Source organism: Ovis aries, chromosome 3, assembly GCF_016772045.2.
Source record: "Ovis aries strain OAR_USU_Benz2616 breed Rambouillet chromosome 3, ARS-UI_Ramb_v3.0, whole genome shotgun sequence".
NCBI classification, from domain to species: Eukaryota; Metazoa; Chordata; class Mammalia; order Artiodactyla; family Bovidae; genus Ovis; species Ovis aries.
The window spans coordinates 99,204,911-99,220,018 of record NC_056056.1 but is presented as its reverse complement, the minus strand read 5'-3'; the positions used below and the strand labels follow the sequence as shown (position 1 = coordinate 99,220,018).

The window sequence follows — 15,108 nt, the reverse complement described above, 5'->3', positions numbered from 1 at the left end:
CACAGGATGGCAGCACAGCGGGGGCCACTGCCCCTGTGAGCCAGAGGCACGGGCTCCAGCCGCAGCTCCATCCTGGTGGGCTGGCCCGGATCTCAGACCTTTCCTCCAGAGCCGCAGATGGCATCTCTGTAATTGAGGCAAAGGCTCAGAGGGCATGGGTGTCACCTTCTCCTTCTACTAAGCATTTTAAAAAATATTTGTTCATTTGGGTGCACCAGATCTTAGTTGTGGCACACGGGATCTCCCATCTTCATCACTTCCATCTTGCAAGATATTTAGTTGCAGCGAGTGGACTCTCAGTTGCCTCGTGTGATGTCTGGTTGCCTGACGAGGGATGGAGCCCGGGTCCCCTGCATCGGCAGCCTGGAGTCTTAGCTTCTGCACCACCAGGGAGTCCCTCTACTAGTTTTTGTGCGTGACTTTCCTGTGGTCTCCAGAGGCTGGAAGCCGTGCAGAGATGTCAGTACATGTTTGATGCCCCCTTCTTTCTGCAGACCTTGTCCTACAACAAATACAACCTCCAACCCCAGACGAGCGAGAAGCAGGCGAAGGAGATTCTGATCCGCCGTCGGAACACCTTCAGGGAGAGCATGAAGAAAGGGCACAGCCTGCCCTGGGGGAAGCCGGTAAGGGGCGACGCTAACTCACCCTGAGCTGGGCCAGTCCCCGACCGGGGCCTCCTCAGGTGACTCCTATCACTGTTTAAACAAACAACCACTCCCTTGGCGCCAGAGTAAGACGAAGCGAAGAGGGTACGGGACAGCAGACACCCCCTTCTCTGAGCCCATGGCTTTTGGGGCCCAAGCTCCAACCCACACTAACGTGAGGCTAACGGTCCATCGTCTGTTTTTAATCAGGTTCCTAGGGGGCCTTTGGGGCCCAAACTGTCCCTGGGGTTGTTTTTGTTCGGTCAGTCAGTTGTGTCCAACTTTTTGCGACCCTGTGAACTGTAGCCCACCAGGCTCCTCTGTCCATGGATTTCCCAGGGAAGAATACTGGAGTGGGTTACCATTTCCTTCTCCAGGAGATATTCCTGACTTAGAAATCAAACCCAGGCCTCCTGCATTGACAGGTGGATTCTTTACCACTGAGCCACCTGGAAGTCCATGGGGTACGTGGCAGCAAACTGCGCCTGCTCAGGCTGGGCCAGTGACTGGAACATACTCCCTGCACTGTGAGGCTAGACGAGCGGCCAGAGACGGGACTCCAGGGGCCTCTCCATGGACGGGGGGCCCAAGGATCAAGGAAGCCTGCTTCTCCACCAGGAAGGTACAGAGAGGAATCTGTTCTTGCCAAGATTGGACCTTATCTTCATGGCGCCAGCTGTGCGTCTCAACTGCTCCTTTGGAGGCCATATCTTGGGCTTCCTAGGTGGTTCATCGGTAAAGAATTTGCCTGCAATGCAAGAGACACAGGAGACGTGGGTTCGATCCCTGGATCAAGAAGACCCCCTGGAGGAGGGCATGGCAACCCACTCCAGTGTTCTTGCCTGAGAAAACCCACAGACAGAGGAGCCTGGCAGGCTATAGTCCATGGAGTCTCAAAGAGTTGGACACAACTGAGCACACACCAGGCAATCTTATAAGGAGACGCTGGATGGACGTTGAGTCTGGAGTAGCTCCTAATCTCTACCCTGATCCCAGTGGGCCACTGGAGGAACTTGGAGAGGTTTATCATGGTCTGTTTCATCAGGAGAGGAAAGGGGAAAATATTAAAGGTGGAAGCATTGTTTTCCTTAAACTAAAGTAGCTGAAAGACAGTGATGCAAACAGGCTGCGCCGTTGTGACTCTGTATCCTTCTCCTTGTTTGCCATGTGATGCCGTCAGTTACGGGGGCTAACTCGTCTTTTTATTTCTCCTGTTGCCTGCAGGCTGGAACCAAGAACATCCGCTACCTCTCCTTCCCCTATAGCAGCCCTCTGCCAGCAGGCAGAGACATGAAGGTGGCTGAATTCACAGGTAACTTGCATCCAGGGCTGCCTCTCTTTATTTTCAGGCGTGTAGGTCAAAAGGCAAAATCAAGAATATTACAGAAGTACCCACATGACAAGCAAAAGAGAACACAGTTGTTGTTATTGTCCAGTTGCTAAGTCATGACTCTTTGCGACCCCATGGACTGCAGCACCCCAGGCTTCCCTGTCTTCACTATCTCCAGGAGTTTGCTCGAACTCATGTCCATTGAATCAGTGCTGCTATCTAACCATCTCACCCTCTGTCTTCCCCTTCTCCTCCTGTCCTCAATCTTTCCCAGCATCAGGGTCTTTTCCAATGAGTTGGCTGTTCTCATCAGGTGGCCAAAGTATCGAAGCTTCAGCTTCAGCATTAGTCTTTCCAATGAATATTCAGAGTTGATTTCCTTTAGGTTTGACTGGCTTATCTCCTTTCAGTCTAAGGGACTCTCAAGAGTTTTCTCCAGTACCACAGTTCAAAGCATCAATTCTCCAGCACTCAGCCTTCTTTATGGTCCAACTCTCATATCCATACATGACTACTGGAAAAACCATAGCCTTATTAATTGAATTAATAACTTTATTGATAAACAGTGAAATTTATGTAATTTTTATTTATTGAGAAATATTATTAAAAAATTTTTTCAGCCATTTAGAAATGTAACAATCAATCTTAGCTCAGGAGCCGTACCAAAAGATACAGCAGGGTGATATACCTGGGGATCACCAATTGCTGACCCTTGACTTAGAGAAACATAAAATGGGCAGGTTTTTGAAGGGATAGGATTCACCTATGGTTTATAAATTAGAAGAATTCTCCAAAGTTGGCTAAATTTTACTAAAATACTTTCACCAAATTTACTGATTGGATGTTTCCCATTTAATATCTAATGCATGCTCAGTCGTGTCCGACTCTCTGTGACCCTCTGGGCCACCCAGCTCCTCTGTCCATGGGATTCTCCAGGGAAGAGTACTGGAGTGGGTTGCCAGGACCTCCTCCAGGAGATCTTCCCAACCCAGGGATCAAACCAGCGTCTCATGCACCTCTTGCATTGCGGGTGGATTCTTTACCACTGAGCCACCGAGAAAGCCCGTAATATCTAATACTTAAATAGAATTTTAGAATTATTGAAACTGCCTATTGTGCTCATAAAAGCTGTTATTTTTAAATGTATATAAATTGATTTTCTATTAGCATAAAGTGACATATGATATGCCATGTTCTCTGTTTCAATATCACAAAATTTTTAAGACTAAAAATCACATTGGAAATTTAAATAAACTAAACACATAGGATTTGAGAATTAAACGTTTGAAGAATGAATATAATTATTCCTTACAATGAAACTTTTGCTGATATAAAAGCATGTTTGATATAAAATCAAAATCAACCAATAGAGAAAAGCATAAAAAAAGAAGGTTGAAAGCACTTGAAACCCCAACACCCAGAGATATTCACTGTAGAGTATCTTGGTAAGCATCCTCTATAATTCTACCTACATCATTCTGATCCTTATCCTACCAGAACCTGCTTTTTTAAAAAAAAAAAAAAATTTTTTTTTTCCCTGTCGTCAGAAGGACCTGCTTTGCTCCTCGGGGCTGGGGCCCGGGGCGGTGGAGGCCCGTAGGCCAAGGGTATGTGAGGTGGCGGTGGTGGGCAGAGGTCCTCAGAACCTGCTCTTTTAAAAAAAAATCCCACATAGCACTACATGATACATTGTCACAGTATAGTCATTGTTTGGGAATTTTTATAAATTGTCCAGTTCACTCAGCCCTATGTTGTGGAAACATTTTGATGTCAATAGATAGGAACCTAATAATCGCATTAATGGCTTCAGTTCAGTTCAGTTCAGTCGCTCAGTCGTGTCCGACTCTTTGCGACCCCATGAACTGCGGCACGCCAGGCCTCCCTGTCCATCACCAACTCCCGGAGTTCATTCAGACTCACGTCCATTGAGTCAGTGATGCCATCCAGCCATCTCATCCTCTGTTGTCCTCTTCTCCTCCTGCCCCCAATCCCTCCCAGCATCAGAGTCTTTTCCATTAAGTCAACTCTTCTCATGAGGTGGCCAAAGTACTGGAGTTTCAGCTTTAGCATCATTCCCTCCAAAGAAATCCCAGGGCTGATCTCCTTCAGAATGGACTGGTGGGACCTCCTTGCAGTCCAAGGGACTCTCAAGAGTCTTCTCCAACTGACAGTCAATTATATGAGAGCCCATGGGCTTCCTGGATGGCACCGTGCTAAGGAATCTACCTGCCAATGCAAGAGATGCAGTTTGGATCCCTGGATTAGGAAGATCCCCTGGAGGAGGAAGTGGAGACCCACTCCAGTATTCTTGCCTGGGAAATCCCATGGACAGAGGAGCCTGGTGAGCTGGTGGGTCACAAATGCCCAAAGAGAGTTTTGGACTCTTAATTCTGTTTCATTGGTCTAGTCATCTATTCCCAGGTCACACTCTTGTAAGTAGTATTATTTTATGATAAAAAGAGCTATCACACAAAATCAAACAAACAAAACAAAATAACACCAGCTATAGGGTGTATAGTAGTTTAATTTTTAAAACTCTTCTGGGTACAAACAGCTGGTTGCTGTTAGGTTGCTTGAGTGATAGACAGCCTGACAGTCTCGTCATCTCTTGAGATGAATGTCAATATCACAAGCTATGGTAGCAGCTTCCACTACTAATGTACAAATCTTAAATAGTCTTATAAATAAAATAACAGCAGAATATTAAAGGCTTACTATACCTTACAAAAAAGGATTTATCCCAGAGGTGGGGTTTGTTTAACATTTGGAAATGCATATGTATTATTTACCAGGTAAATCGGTCTAACAGCCCTTTCAATAGATGCCGTAAAAGGCTTTTCATATATGCTCTCAGTATAAATGGCAAAGTCATAGGAAAATATATATAGGACTTACATGAAGAAAGCATAAAGCTCTACTTTTCCATGCTTCATTACCTCTTTGTAAAGAGGTGAATGTTGGTACCCCTCACAGAGAAAAGTGTTGCCCTCAGTGAAGCCATTTAGCATAGATAAAACCCTTAAACCAATGCCTGCAACCAAGTAAGTGTGCAAGAAATGCCATGCTTGTGCTCAGTCGTGTCTGACTCTTTGTGACCCAATGAACTGTAACCTGCCAGGCCTCTCTGTCTATGGGATTCTCCAGGCAAGAATACTGGAGTGGGTTGCTATTTCCTACTCCAGGGGATCTTCCTGATCCAGGGATTGAGCCTGAGTCCCCTGCATCTCCTGTTAGCAGTTAGATTCTTCACAACTGAGCCACCTGGGAAGCAAGAAATATTAGCCATTATGACTGTTACTACTGAGGGACCTCAAAGAAGTCTTGACTTGGGTAGATAGGGGTGTTCTTCAAAGGAAGATGATGCTTTAAAATGTCAGTTTGATGTGAATTAATCTAGACATTAAATGAAATCTTAGTCCCAGTGAATTTGTTTTCCTTCAAATGTGCTCAATTGGTTCTAAATTTCATGGGTTCTTTTTTACTGCTGTTGTTAGTTGCTCGGTTGTGTCCAGCTCTTTGTGACCCTATGAAGAGTAGCTCACTGAGCTCCTCTGTCCATGGAGTTTCCCAGGCAAGAATCCTGGAATGGGTTGCCATACCCTCCTTCAGGGGATCTTTCTAACCCAGGGATTGAACCAGGTCTCCTGCACTGACAGACCGATTCTTTACTGTCTGAGCCACCAGAGAAGCGCCTCTAAATTTTGTTAGGTGAGCAAAAAGAGTGGGTAACCCAGAAATCTGAGAAGGGAAAGTACTGAAGTAGGACTTAATTTTCTCAGAGAATTGTAATCAAATGTCAGATAATTGATATGTGAGATACTGCTCCATCTGTATCTGGGCACAATTGTTTGCACTCACTTTCTTCCCAAATCTGAAGTCTTTATGCTGCAGGACAGAGTCAGCAAATGCCCACCAGGGCTCTAGGGGAGGGCGTGGAGGGAGGTGGGGCATTCAGCAGATAGTCCCCTGATGTCCCCACAGCTCACCGGGCTGTGACGTGGGGATCACTACCCCTCCCTACTCAGCCCTTGTCCTCCTGGGTTAGGATACCACTTCCCTAGATGTGTGGGAACTTCTTGCTGGATTGAGGCCTACATACACTCTTCCAAGGCTCTTTTGCCTTTGGGGCCCAGTTGGTTGTATAAATAGAGAAGTCCTTCCTGGACACCCCTCCTAAAGCCCAGGAAGACTGGGACAGGAGGAGCAAGCTCTATGGATGGACCGTGGCGATGGGTGCCCAGCCACGTGACTTTACCTGATGCCACAGGTGAGTGTAGGAGCTGAAACACCAGGAGGACTATGCTACCCTCTTAGTTCCTGCATCTGGATACAAAGCCCCCACTCTCGGATCTTAAGTCCTGTTCTTTCTTCCTTTCATCATACTGTCCCAGATCACGACGGCAGTGACTCAGAACCCCCTCCCATCATGTTCAGCACGCACTCTCCAAAGGAGTCGATTCAGGAAAGACGATGGGCACCTGAAGTCATCCCGATGAGGAGCTTACACAGAGCAGGGACGCCACCACACTTTGGTTACCGAAGAAATGCGAGCCGAGAAGAGCACCTGGGCAGGGGCGGAAGGGCGATTTTGAGGCCCAAACCGCTCTTTCACGCAGTGGATGAGGAGTTCGAATCCGAGGAGGAGAGTGAGGAGGAGGCCCCAGCATTTGGGTCCCTACTGTCATCGGAGCTCAGACCTGGCAGGGACTGCAACTTGTCCCACAGCCCTTTGCTCCAAAGGAAGTAGCATCGTGGTGTCACATCCACGGGATTGTTTCTGGGTTTTTCCGGAGTCCACTGTCTTCTGATTATGTTGAAAGCAGGATGTTCAGAGGTCTGGAGAGAGTTATTGAGTTTGGGTTTTTGGAAGCTATTAGACAGCAAGACTCTGTATTCTATAAGACACGATTCTGTAAGACTCTATAAGGGAGATTTTTCACAGGACCAGGAACACACTTGCTGGTTCTGCCATATTCTCAGCTGTGCTTCATAGCTGAATTCTCTGCAGAGGACAGACATCCATCCCTGCAGGAATTATTCACTAAGTGTGCGCTTAGTGTAATTACTGAGATACAAGCAGGACTGGGCAGCAATTCCCCTTGGCTCTATTCATGTCTGCGTGTGCTGTTTCTCAGTCATGTCTGACTCTTTGTGACCCTTTGGGCTGTAGCCCGCCAGGCTCTTCTGTCCATGGGATTCTCCAGCCAAGAAGTCTGCAGTGGGTTGTCATTTCCTTCACCAGGGCATCTTCCTGACCCAGGGATTGAACTCACAACTCCTGCACTGGCAGATGGATCCTTAACCACGGGGCTGCCAGGAAAGCCCTTGTACAGCGTCGGTGGTCCATAAGACATCTCAGAGCTGGAGGGACGCTGGAGAAGGTGGTATCAGACATTCTCATTTTCCAGGGGACAAAAGTGAGGCCTTGAGAAGCTGGCTGGTGCCTCTTCAGCGCCTGTTTCCCTCGGAGGCCATGGGCTTCTCTCTAGGACAAACGTGGACGCCAGGGGCTTACAAGGGCTATCTTACTGTCCTGGATTTCTGTTTTGTAAATGATGTTAACTCAGGGTTCTGCAGCTGTGGTGGAGGTGACGTCAGAGGAGCATTCTGTCTCTCTCCTTCCCAACCTGGGGTGTAAGACTGCTTCTGGTATGTTTGTGCTGCGTAGCTCAGTCATGTCGATTCTTTTGCGACCCCATGGACTGTAGCTTGCCAGGCTCCTCTGTCCATGGAATTTTCTAGGCAAGAATACTGGAGTGGGTTTCCATTTTCTCCTCCAAGGGATCTTCCCCACCCAGGGATCGAACTCTTGTCTCTCGTGTCTCCTGCACCGGCAGGCAGATTCTTTACCACTGTGCCACCTGAGAAGCCTAGTATGTCTGACAGCTTTATAAATTAGGAAAAGTCATTTTTTATATAAATAAAATCAGCAAGTATGTTGATGTTGTCTAGAGATTTTGCAAGTACGTTTTATCCACAAATAATGCAGGTGGTTTCTTGGAGTTTTTAATTGTTTTTTTTCCAAACTCAACTCTGTCAAGTGTCTTATTTCTAACTCCTCCTGAGAAAACCCAGCCACACAGACAGAAAGCTCTTTCTTAGAACATCAGTCGGTGTTAATTGTTAATTGGGCCATAAGTCACCGGGAATAAAAGAGACACCTGCCTCAGAGCTGGCCACTCCTCTAATTAGCAAGTGATATGTTGTTTCATCTGCCCACAGTATTTGATTTAATAAATTCTTTTTCTTTCTGAGACTCTAACCAGCTTCCAAGCCAAGGATGCTCCAGAAGTATGACAGGTAAGAAGTCACAATCCCTGCCCCACTCCCAGACATTTTACTCAGCAGAGAAACTAGAACCGTGTTGTAAAACGAATGAAGGGGGTCACTACTCTGTTTTCAGGCAGAGCAATGTGGATCTGGGATCAACGTGCATGTGTGTGCAGGCATGTCCGACTATTTGTGACCCCATGGACTGTAGCCGGCCAGGCTCCTCTGTCCATGGAATTTCTCAGACAAGAATACTGGAGTGGGTTGCCGTTTCCTCCTCCAGGGGATCTTCCCAACCCAGGGATCAAACTTGGGTCTTTTGTCTCCTGCTTTGGCAGGCGGGTTCTTTATCTCTAGTGCCACCTGGGAAGCTCGCAGCGGCTGCAGCCAAATCATTGATGGGGAGTGTGCATCTCCCATTCAGTACAGTGACGCGAAAACGTGAATTATCCTTTAAGCAATTATTTGTATTTCTGTATTTTATTTCTGTTGACATATTATCTTTGAACTCAAGGAAATATGAGAAATACAGCCAGTTAGAAACTTATAAAATAAAGGGTCACCTAGCACTGTGGCTCTGGACCAGTTTAAAGGGAAGGAAGGTCCCACGGGGTTTCATTTATTTTGTTTCCTCACAGGAGTTTTTTTTGGGTGACTAAGAGCAAGTGAAACTCGGATTCTGGGTTTCGTTGGTGTTCTGTTTCGCCGGTGAAGGCTGCCCTTGTTTTGAGTTTGTACTTGTCCCGGATCCGGTTCAGGAGGCAACCCTGTTATTTAACTATACTGTATTCAAAAGGGTCTGTGTGGCGGGGACAAGGGTGTCCCCAAAGTTACAAATGCAGAGTTAAAAAAAAAAACCCAACAAATCAGAAAGAGGAGAGGTATTCTTAGAGGCCAAAAGGACAGGTCCTCATCCAGGGACCCGCCCACGGGAAAGTCACACAGAGCAGGCAGCGCTAGCCAGCATGGGTTTAGCAAACAATGCTTGCTACCTTCCACCCACACCCCTGGAGCTGAATTTCAAGTTCTGAATTTAGATAATACGGCTGGAATTCCTGCAGTTTTGCTACACCACACTTGGGACTTCAGGCAGCTCTCTGTGAAAAATATCTGCAAAGAATATTCATTCCATTTCAGTCATGACAACAATGAAAATGAGTATTTGCAAAGCAGGGCTTCCCAGGTGGCTCAGTGGTCAAGAACACACCTTTCAGTGCAATGGATCCAGGTCCCTTCCCTGTGTGGGGAAGGTCCCTGGGAGGAAGGTATGGCAAGCCACTCCAGTATTCTTGCCTGAGAATCCCATGGACAGAAGAACCTGGCGGGTTACACTCCACAGGGTCACAAAGAGTCAGACACTGCTGAACAACAGCAGTATATTTTATAGTATTTTTATTTTATGCATTTTATGTTTTGCTGTTTGCTTTAGTCCCTTAGTCATGTCTGACTCTTTTGCAATCCCACAGACTGTGGCCCTCCAGGCTCTTCTGTCCATGGGATTTTCCAGGTAAGAATACTGGAGTGGGTTGCCATTCCCTTCTCCAGAGGGTCTTCCCAATTCAGGGATCAAACCTGGGTCTCCTGCGTTGGCAGGCGTGTTCTTTACACCTGAGTCACCAGGGTGTCTCCTATTTATTTTATGATATTTATATTTTATATATTTCATATATATTAATATAGATTATATATAATATGTGTGTATACACGCACACACACACACACACACACACACACACACACACACACACATATATATATATATATATACATCTTTGCAAACTGGAGATCCAGGAAAGCCAACGGTACAGTCCCACTGAGTCCAAAAAGGCAAGATAACCAGGAATGCTGATGGTGAAGGTCTCAATCCAATGGCAAAAGAAAATCAATATCTCAGCTCAAACCATCAGACAAAGAGGCAGAATTCATCTCTTCTCAGTTCAGTTCAAGCCATCATGGGTTGGATGATGTCCGTCCACAGTGGGAAGGACTGTCTGCTTTACTCATTCCACGAATCTGAATGCTAATGTCTTCCTAAACACCTTCACAAGGGTGAATGAAGAAATCAGTGAGTGAATACTGGTGGCTTAAAAATATGTACAACCTGAGAGCTGCGAATTAAGTTTTATTTGGGGCAAAACGAGCACTGCAGCCTGGGAGATGGCACCTCATCTCTGAGAAACTGCTCCAAAGAGGTGGACGGGGGTTGGGGAAGGTCAGTGTATATGTGGTTTTGATGAAGGAGGAGTATATGCTTAATTAAGCACATATTTTTTTGTAGAAAGTTTCTATTAGTCTCATGAAACTTTGCTAGTCATGAATAGTCATTACCATGAAGGATTTTAGTGTTTTTCTAGATTTCAGGAGATACAGGAATCGGGCTCATAAAAGCAGCTCCTGAGAATATCTAACTATCTGAAGACCTGCCCTGCCAGTTTCTCTCCCCAAGCACAGACTGCCTCGTTTCTGCTATCCATCCTGAATTCCTTCGGGGAATGTTGAGGGTCCCCAGCTGCAGGAGCACATGGCTTTATCCTTGGAGGGGTAGATGGCAAGAGCTCACAATGGCAAGTGCCGATTGGTGGTCAACAACACCGTCTAGGCAGGCTTCTTGATCTATGGCCTGCTGCGGTGCACACTAACGTGTGCAAGGTTTACTATTGTTTTTTTCTAGAATCTAAAATTAGTGTTTGAAATATGAGTGTGTGTGTTCAGTTGCTAAATCGTTTCTGACACTTTGCAATGCCATGGACTGGAGCATACCAGGTTCCTCTTTACTTGGGATTTCCCAGGCAAGAGTGCTGGAGTGGGTTGCCATTTCCTCCTCCAGGGGAGCTTCCCGACCCAGGGATCAAGCCCGCATTTCCTACATTGGCTAGAGCTACCTGGGCTTGAACTCTAGCAGTTACTCAATTAATGATAATTATTCTTTTGAAATCGAACAAATACTACTTTTACTTTTAGAAAAATTACTTGTCTGAGACTACCCAGTTAGTGAAAATATGTGATAGGGTGATAAAAATAGATTCTGTAGTCAAACTAGTTTTAATTAAAAATATGGTTTCATCTTCTCCAGCTAGGTGACCCCCAGAAAGTCACTCTACTTTTCTGTGCCTCAATTTCCGTATCTATGAAAAGGGGGTAATAATAGTTACTATCTACTTTGTGAGATTACGATGAATTTTAAAAATTCTCCTTGAAGATCCTGAAAACAGGGGCTTCCTTGGTGGTTCAGAGGTTTAAAACTTCGCCTTCCATTGCAGAGGGTGCAGGTTCAACCTCTGGTCGGGGAGTAAGATCACACACGGCTTATGGTCAAGAAAACGAGACATAAAGCAGAACCAATACTGTAACAAATTCAATAAAGACTTTAAACATAAATGAAAAGTCCCTAAAACAAAGTCTTCCGCATGGTATCCCTTCAACTGATATTTATTTAGTTTTTGCAAACGACTAGTTCACCTGATCCTATATGGAAATGTGGTTCCTGCAGTTGAGAGGTCTCAATCTGGGAAGTCAGAATTCTTGCTTCTCTGCTTGGGTTTTCTTCTCTAGACTTTCTCTAGCTCCACGCAAGGGTCTATTAATGGTCTGCCACTGAGTTGTTCACTAGCTGCTTGAGGGCAATCACCAGGGCTTATTCATTTTTATTTCTTGAAAGCCTAATAGGGTACCTAACACTTAGCAAAATGATTTTCATCTTTACATTAAACAGACTCAGATAAAGGAAGCATGCATATCAAGTTCTTGCTCCATCAGGATTGTTTAAGAATTCTGTAGGTTTTCTGAGAGAGTGTTTGGTTTGGTATAAGATAAGGAAATGAACACGAGTTTCTCTGAAACTTAGATAGTTCATATAAAGGAGAATATGGAAACCAAGAAACAATAATGGCAAATATGACTCAGAGAGGTAACCAGTCATACTCATAAAATAGAGCAGTACATCTCTGCATAGACTGGTAACAAGGAAAACAGGTTGAGTACAGGGTGGGGAAGTGTTTGTCAAAGGAGGCTAGAAAAAATGAGAATGGTGTTTCTGATATGAATGTTTAGGGCATTTGTGCCTCAGTATTATGCAAGTAATCCAATTACACACAAACCTGTGAATAAGTGGAAACTACATTTGGCAAATTTTAGGAAAGCAACCTCAGATACACATACCTCATGGCTGCTAGGGTTTATTTTAAAGTAGTCTGAGTGGGAAATGTAACAAGAATTGCGAAGATCAAATGTGGAGGGAAATGCCGAGAAAAGGCCACAAAAAGTTTGTTTTGGGGGCGTAGATATAGGGCAGCGGTTAAGAGGGTAGCTCTGGAGCCTGACTGCCTAATTTTTATATATAAGATCCTGTATTGGTGACTCAGATGGTAAAGAATCTGCCTGCAATGCAGGAGACCCAGGTTCTATCCTTGGGTGGGAAAGATCTCCTGGAGAAGGGAATGGTGACCCACTCCAGTGTTCTTGCCTGGAGAATCCTATGGACAGAGGAGCCTGGTGGGCTACAGTCCATGGGGCACAAAGAGTTGGGCACGACTGAGTGACTAAAACACACTTATATCGATTGGTTTTATGATGTTGGGCAAGTAATCTTTGGTTTTCTCATCTCAAAACTGATGATAGTGGCCATGTGATTTGGGAAATTAATAGACTTCTTGGGAGGCATTTAAGATACTGCTTGTCAATAGCAACTGCTCAATCCATGTTATTCCTATGATTATTTCCCAACAAAATATGGACATTTTTTAAACTTTCTTTGGCCTTTCAATCATACTAGCACACTGTCATTTTTTTTAAGTACTCTCTAATCTAAACCGAAGTGCCTTTGACTCCCTTTATCCAGAATTACAGAACCACTTCTGGTGAAAGATGAAGTATGCTAAGGTAGGGAAGGAGTCTTGTGTTGAACAGACTTTGAAAACCTTGGCTTTTCTTACCTAAAGACACTGTTACTTGTCACTGAAACATTTGCACCCTTACACATCTCCAGCGCTTGCAGTTGGGTGCAACTACTGTAACTCTGTAGCTTTTAATTCATAAGTTCAGCTATACGGATTCCATACTGATCGACCTGATCTTAAATATGTAAATCAAAAATCACTGTGTGTGTATGTATGTGCGGGTCTGTGCCTAGACCCTATAATGGAGAAAAATCTGAAAAAGTGTATACGTGTGTGTGTGTGTGTGTATCAAAGTGTTAGTCGCTCAGTTGTGTCTGACTCTCTGATCCCATGGACCCTTAGTTTGCCAAGCTTCTCTGTCCTTGGAATTCTCCAGGCAAGAATACCGGAGTGGGTCACTGTTCCCTTCTCCAGGGCATCTTCCCAACCCAGGGACTGAACCCAGGTCTCCTGCATCACAGGCAGATTTTTTACTGTCAGAGACACCAGGGAAGCCCATATATATATATATATGAATTGCTTTACACGTGAAACTAACACAATATTGTAAATCAACTATACTTTTTTAAAAAAGAAAGCATAGCATGGAAAACTTGCTCAACTCTTAGCAGAAGAGCCCTTTAGTTTATTGCCCACATATATTCCAATGAATAAGCCTGAAATAACTCTCCTTCGGCAGCCTCTCCATGCTGCTCTCAACTTGTTCTCCATGTTAACAGAGCAACTGTGAACACTGTGATCAAGTACTCAGACAAGTCATGAGAGGAGAGTCAAAATTCAAGCAAGGATCATTTAATATCAGTAGTAGAAGAAATATTTGAAAAAGAGTGGAGATTCCATCCGGTCTAAAGATCTTCACAGTGAAATGAAAAAATACTATGTATCTTAAGATCCACATAGACAATCTAATGAAAATTTTGCATTATGGTGCCACTTCTGAAGGTCTTTCTCAAATAGTTAGTCCTTATGTAATTAATTAAGTCTGGGACTATCCGATGACCTCTTTTGAATAATGGATCCATGGACCAGCCACCACATACTTGTGGTCAGGCCTAATCCATTAGCACCAGATAAGGATCAATCATGTCCTGCCTGAAATCTTTGGTCATTAAGAAGCTTGCCAAGTTGAGAAGACACCCCCTGAAATTCTATAGGAAAGAAATCCCCAAATTCTGTGAAATGACATCATTGTTTCCATAATGAATAAACATCTTTCAATGGGGGGAAAGTTAAAAACTAAATTTAAAGAATATTTATGAGATCTGATCTGTGACACTGATATCTTAAGGACACTGTGCATGTTTGCAACTATATAATTGTATTGTTTGAGATTTTGAGTTGACAGAGACAAAAGATGGAACTTAAATTCCAGTATAAAGTGCAAACTTCAGCACTTGAAACAGTCTAATCATTTTTCAATAGACATCTTAGCAAGATTACAAATAGCAATGGAAAGTTTAGGAGAATTTAATTTTCTCAGTAATTATAAGTTCTGATTCACTAGCCCACTTCTGTCCATGGAACTGTCCAGACAAGAATACTGGAGTGGGTTGCCATTTCCTTCTCCAGGGATCTTCCCCACTCAGGGATTGAACTTGTGTCTCTTGCATCTCCTGCATTAGCAGGCAGATTCTTTACCTTGCACCATTTGGGAAGTCCCCTTGAATGTGAATCCACCTTAAATGTTTAGAGAAACTTAAAAGGTGTGACTTTAATAAACTTATTGTCAACTTCTTTGTGTGTGTATTTTTTTAATTATCAAAGATTGTAATTGTACAATCTTGAAAAGTATAGCACAAAGTACAATTATTGAAAAACAATTGCTCTACAATATTGTGTTGGCCTCTGCCACACATCAACTCAAACCACTCACAGGTGAATTTATTGGCAACTTTTTAAAAGCAAAGTAAACCTCCAAATAGTTTTTCCACTGCTCTGTATAAATAGTATAAAACCTCCCTGCAGG

The 15,108-nt window shown here is 44.3% G+C and overlaps 1 protein-coding gene across 4 annotated transcripts in view; it reads left to right on the top strand.

Moving 5' to 3' along the window:
- Positions 1-14,876, top strand: part of SLC9A4 (solute carrier family 9 member A4) — a 59,338-nt gene extending 44,462 nt beyond the window's left edge. Inside the window, exons 10-14 of one of the 4 annotated variants that reach the window (XR_009600178.1) lie at positions 495-626; positions 1,872-1,959; positions 6,369-8,277; positions 9,714-9,754; positions 13,822-14,876. Coding sequence is in view for 1 of the 4 variants with exons in the window: in XM_027967038.3 (XP_027822839.1) it covers positions 495-626; positions 1,872-1,959; positions 6,369-6,724 (576 nt within the window). In the remaining 3 variants the exon portion in view is untranslated. Of the gene's footprint in view, positions 1-494; positions 627-1,871; positions 1,960-6,368 lie in introns of all 4 variants that reach the window. The other 3 variants (XR_009600179.1, XR_009600177.1, XM_027967038.3) reach the window with 3 other exon arrangements.
- Positions 14,877-15,108: the final 232 nt, after the last annotated feature.